Below are 6000 nucleotides of genomic sequence, written 5' to 3'. Positions count from 1 at the left end.
TTAAATTGTGTAACAGTGCAAAATATTGCTCATTTGTCGTGGTCTTTCTTGAACTATTTGGAAAAAAAGATATCAAAATAACCAAAAACTTGTTGAAAAATAAACACGTGATTCAATTATAAATAAAGATTTCTACACATAGAAGTAATCATCAACTTAAAGTGCCCTCTTTGGGGATTGTAATAGAAATCGAACTGGATTAATGAACTTAATTCTGAACATTTTTTCACAAAAAATGAAATCTTTAACATCAATATTTATGGAACATGTCCACAAAAAATCTAAATGTCAACACTGAATATTGCATTGTTGCATTTCTTTTCACAGTTTATGAACTTACATTCATATGTTGTTGGTTTTATTCAACAAATATATTTATAAAGGATTTTGGAATTGTTGCTATTTTTAGAATATTTAAAAAAAAATCTCACGTACCCCTTGGCATACCTTCAAGTACCCCCAGGGGTATGCGTACCCCCATTTTAGAACCACTGGTCTATTCAATTGAATATAGGTTGAAAAGGATTTACAAATCATTGTAATCTGTTTTTATGTACGATTTACACAACGAGCCAACTTCACTGGTTTTGGGTTTTGTAGATTTTCTTGACTGTGAGGCAAACCTTTTCAACCACAAAGAAACTCAAGTCCAGTTGTTTTAATCATGATATGAACGTTAATACAAACCCCAAGCTGCAGGAAAACAATAACAAGCGCCAAGACACTACATGCTCACGTGTCTACACAATTCCGGAGATGAAGCAGCCACGGTTTACCGAGCAAACATAATCTTCTGTTCCACGGGCTGTGTGAGTCTTTCTGAGCACGTTCACGGAGTGTAAATGTGCCGGGATATGAATTATTAAAGCGAGATGACTGTGTCTCTAACCTGCTCACTCATGCTGTTGATACCATCCGGTCCCAGCAGGTTGACAGCCTGCTTCACCAGGTCTGTGCGTCCACAGCTGAGCATATGGAAGCCCAAGTTCTGCAGGAACTTTGCCTCAGTGGAGGGAGCATCCAGTTTCCTCGAGGCGCAGAAGCAGTCATCCGTTCTGAAGGGTTGAAGCACACAAAGCGGGGAAAGTCGGATGTTTTAATTTTGTACAAGAAATATGCAGAGGTGGGTAGAGTAGCCAGAAATTCTACTCAAGTACGAGTACTGTTTCTTTAGAGATTTATTACTCAAGTAAAAGTAAGGAGTAGTCACCCAAATATTTACTTGAGTAAAAGTAAAAAGTATGTTGGGAAAAAACTACTCAAGTACTGAGTAACTGATGAGTAACCTGTTTGTTTAATAATTACGGCAACAAATAATGCACAAAAACATAAAAATAGCAATGAGCAAATTCATAGCCAGGAATATCTCTTAAGCAACTAAAACAATAATATATATTAAATAATAATACATTCAAATAAAACAATTAAGGCAAATTGAGCCACAATAACTTAACAGCACCATAGGCTCAGTAGGCATCCATCGATTGATTGATTGATTGAAACTTGTATTACTAGATTGCACAGTACAGTACATATTCTGTACGATTGATCACTAAATGGTAACACCCAAATAAGTTTTCCAACGTTAATCAATTACTTAATAAATGACCAAGTCGAGGTGATCTACCTCATATATACATACACACACACACACACACATATATATATATATATATATATATATATATACAGTATATATATATATAGTATATAATTTATAGTTATTTATTTTGCCGTTTTTTGTTGACATGTTAAAGGTGTTTTAATGAATGCACATGCATGTTTAACATATAGATTCCTATCTTTCATGAAGACAAGAATATAAGTTGGTGTCTTACCTGATTCTGATGACTTGTATTGATTGGCATCAGACAGTATAGTGCTGATAATGTCCACATTTTCAAATGGAGGAGAAAAAAAGTTCCTCTTTCCTGTCTAATACCACATGAAAGTCGTTGGTTTTTGGCATCTTATTCGTCCAGCTTTCATATTCGTTTTTATACACTTTACTAGAAATACATTGGCGGCAAACTCCGTAGCTTGCTCGCTTGTTTGCGCTGGCTTTCGGAGACTCTTATTTTCTTAGCGCAGGCGCGATGGAGCGGCGCTTTTATTGTGAAGACAGGAACTGTGCGATCAGTCTTTAGGCTTTTGACGCGAAGTACGGTTGAAATAAAATGTGTATTTCTTCCTTTACACTTTTGATTGATTGATTGAAACTTTTATTAGTAGATTGCACAGTACAGTACATATTCCGTACACTTGACCACTAAATGGTAACACCCCAATAAGTTTTTCAACTTTTTTAGGTCGGATTCGACGTGTGACGGTCACGTGACCGCCTGGTTTTGTTTGATTGGTCCAACGTCACCAGTGACTGCATTTGATTGGTGAAACGCATGCATGCGTAGTTCCTACTTTGAATGCGTGTCTGACAAAATCAAAACAAACAAAGCGTGCATTAACAGATCGATAAAAAAAAAAAGTAGCGAGTAACGAGCTGATTGTAGATAAATGGAGCGGAGTAAAAGTAGCGTTTCTTATCTATAAATATACTCGAGTAAAAGTAAAAGTATGTTGCATAAAAACTACTCTTAGAAGTACAATTTATCCCAAAAGTTACTCAAGTAGATGTAACGGAGTAAATGTAGCGCGTTACTACCCACCTCTGGAAATATGATTCCTAGTGGACACCACTGGAAGAATAAGTGTGTGATTGCAGTGTTTTTTTTTTGTGAAGCCAAAAGAACTGCAGCTGTACCGGAGCTGGCGGGGCTCGCAGTCCACTCCAGGCAGCAGCAGCCTGGCAGCCTGCCGAACATCGTCGCTGTCCACAGAGAAGCTTCGCCTGTGCTCGGTGTGAACAACCGACACACGCACCCACTCCATCAGAGGTGGCAGCACCATGAACGGCCTGCAGGGGGAGATAGAGGTGTTCCATTAGCCCAGGGGTCGGCAACCTAAAATGTTGAAAGAGCCATATTGGACCAAAAATACAAAAACAAATATGTCTGGAGCCGCAAAAAAATAAAAGCCATTTTACATACAGATAGTGTGTCATGAGATATAAATTGAACTAAGAGGACTTAAAAGAAACCAAATGAGCTCAAATATAGCTACAATGCTGCAATATGTACATATAGCTAGCCTAAATAGCATGTTAGCATTGTCACGCCAAATTTCTTCCCCCCTACAAAAACCTTCCCCCCCATTTACTTCCGGGGTCATGATTAATACAGACGTTTTGTTAACGCTATATTATAAAATTATAACGCTATATTATAAATATACAGACATTTTGTTAACCCTATATTATAAAAAAATAAATAAAAAAAAAATAAATTACAAACACAAGCTATGGGATGACGCATTTACTTCCGGAGTCACGTTTCCTCTTATGTCATCCCATAGCTTGAGTTTGTAAATTGTTTTTTTTACATTTTTTTATAATATAGACAAAAACGTCTGTATTTTTATAATATAGCGTTATATTTTTATAATATAGCGTTAACAAAACGTCTGTATTAATCATGACCCCGGAAGTAAAGGGGGGGGGGGGGGGGGGGGGGGTTTGTAGGGAGAAGAAATTTGGCTGGACAGCATCAATTAGCTTGCAGTCATGCAGGTTTTTTTTTTTGATTCAATCAATCAATCAATGTTTACTTATATAGCCCTAAATCACCAGTGTCTCAAAGGGCTGCACAAACCACTACGACATCCTCGGTAGGCCCACATAAGGGCAAGGAAAACTCACACCCAGTGGGACGTCGGTGACAATGATGACTATGTGAACCTTGGAGAGGAGGAAAGCAATGGATGTCGAGCGGGTCTAACATGATACTGTGAAAGTTCAATCCATAATGGATCCAACACAGTCGCGAGAGTTCAGTCCAAAGCGTATCCAACACAGCAGCGAGAGTCCCGTTCACAGCGGAGCCAGCAGGAAACCATCCCAAGCGGAGGTTGATCAGCAACGCAGAGATGTCCCCAGCGGATACACAGGCAAGCAATACATGGCCACCGGATCGGACCGGACCCCCTCCACAAGGGAGAATCGGACATAGAAGAAAAAGAAAAGAAACGGCAGATCAACTGGTCTAAAAAGGGAGTCTATTTAAAGGCTAGAGTATACAAATGAGTTTTAAGGTGAGACTTAAATGCTTCTACCGAGGTGGCATCTCGAACTGTTACCGGGAGGGCATTCCAGAGTACTGGAGCCCGAACGGAAAACGCTCTATAGCCCGCAGACTTTTTTTGGGCTTTGGGAATCACTAATAAGCCGGAGTCCTTTGAACGCAGATTTCTTGCCGGGACATATGGTACAATACAATCGGCAAGATAGGATGGAGCTAGACCGTGTAGTATTTTATACGTAAGTAGTAAAACCTTAAAGTCACATCTTAAGTGCACAGGAAGCCAGTGCAGGTGAGCCAGTACAGGCGTAATGTGATCAAACTTTCTTGTTCTTGTCAAAAGTCTAGCAGCCGCATTTTGTACCAACTGTAATCTTTTAATGCTAGACATGGGGAGACCCGAAAATAATACGTTACAGTAGTCGAGGCGATTGATTGATACTTTAATTTGTAGATTGCACAGTTCAGTACATATTCTGTACAATCGACCACTAAATGGTAACACCCGAATATGTTTTTCAACTTGTTTAAGTCGGGGTCCACGTTAATCAATTCATGGTAACCAATGACCAAATAAGTCTGATTAGCACTCCACACAAGTCAATAACGTCAAGAAAACTCACCTTTTTGGATTCATGCAAAACGTTAAGTTTGGTGGACAAAATGAGACGGAAAAAGAAGTGGCATGAAACACGTCTTAGAAAGTCGGAGAAAGTTATACATTGTAAACAAACTACGCTGAGTTCAAGGACCGCCAAAATTAGTCGGACAAAACGGCGCTCGCCAAATACTCCAATCAGTGAAGCATGTTTAATACAAACAGTGTACTTTATAACAGGGGTCGGGAACATTTTTGGCTGAGAGAGCCATGAAAGACAAATATTTTAAAATGTATTTTTGTGAGAGCCATATAATATTTTTCAACACTGAATACAACTAAATGCGTACATTTTTAAGTAAAAAACATTTTTAGAGTATAAAATGTCTCTTATTCTTTTTAATAAATAACATTGTTATTCCGAAACCAACCAATAATACATAAAATACTTCATACCATTAATGAGACTTCTTGAACAGGTGCGGTGTAAAACGGATGGATGGACTAAAGTGCACGAGAATGTTTTATATTTATTTTTAACACTGTAATGGTTATCAGCGGAATCATTCATTACTTATCGTGTTAAGCAATGTCAGCTAAGATTTATCTGAGAGCCAGATGCAGTCATCAAAAGAGCCACATCTGGCTCCAGAGCCATAGGTTCCTTACCCCTGCTTTATAACAATTAGGGAGGTTTGTGTCATGTTTGTCCTCTTACAGAAACTATATTAAAACAAAAAATAGATTTTTTCTTCATCTTTTTCCATTTCTCATTCATGCGGGGAGCTGCCGACCCCCGCATTAGCCCTTGCACACTCAACTCAAGTTGAGCGCTTTCAAAAACAAATCCACCCGAGCTACAATTAGCATATGTTATTTCCGAGAAATTGCCGGTGAGATAAGTGTTTGAGTAAAGGATGACCCCAGCCAAGAGTAGAAAACCAAAGATCACCAAAGCCATACTGTTGAGACATGATGATGTGAAAACATTGCAGAACGAACATTAAAGGCCTACTGAAATGAGATGTTCTTATTTAAACAGGGATAGCAGGTCCATTCTATGTGTCATACTTGATCATTTCGCGATATTGCCATATTTTTGCTGAAAGGATTTAGTAGAGAATATCGACGATAAAGTTCGCAACTTTTGGTCGCTAATAAAAAAGCCTTGCCTCTACCGGAAGTAGCAGACGATGTGCGTGTGATGTCACTGGTTGTAGAGCTCCTCACATCCTCACATTGTTTTTAATGGGAGCCTCCAGCAGCAAG

The 6000-nt window shown here is 38.7% G+C and overlaps 1 protein-coding gene across 3 annotated transcripts in view; it reads right to left on the bottom strand.

Annotated features, from left to right (window-relative positions):
- The window catches only part of btbd11b (BTB (POZ) domain containing 11b), a 312209-nt gene that overhangs the window by 34865 nt on the left and 271344 nt on the right, over positions 1 to 6000 (bottom strand). For all 3 annotated transcript variants that reach the window (XM_061917820.1, XM_061917821.1, XM_061917822.1), the window contains exons 4-5: positions 2762 to 2914; positions 890 to 1055 (exon numbers count right to left, since the gene is read on the bottom strand). In XM_061917820.1, coding sequence (XP_061773804.1) covers positions 890 to 1055; positions 2762 to 2914 — 319 coding nt within the window. The remainder of the gene's footprint in view (positions 1 to 889; positions 1056 to 2761; positions 2915 to 6000) is intronic.

Source organism: Nerophis ophidion, linkage group LG12 (assembly GCF_033978795.1).
Source record: "Nerophis ophidion isolate RoL-2023_Sa linkage group LG12, RoL_Noph_v1.0, whole genome shotgun sequence".
Lineage (NCBI taxonomy): Eukaryota > Metazoa > Chordata > Actinopteri > Syngnathiformes > Syngnathidae > Nerophis > Nerophis ophidion.
This window is presented reverse-complemented; position numbering and strand designations above follow the sequence as displayed.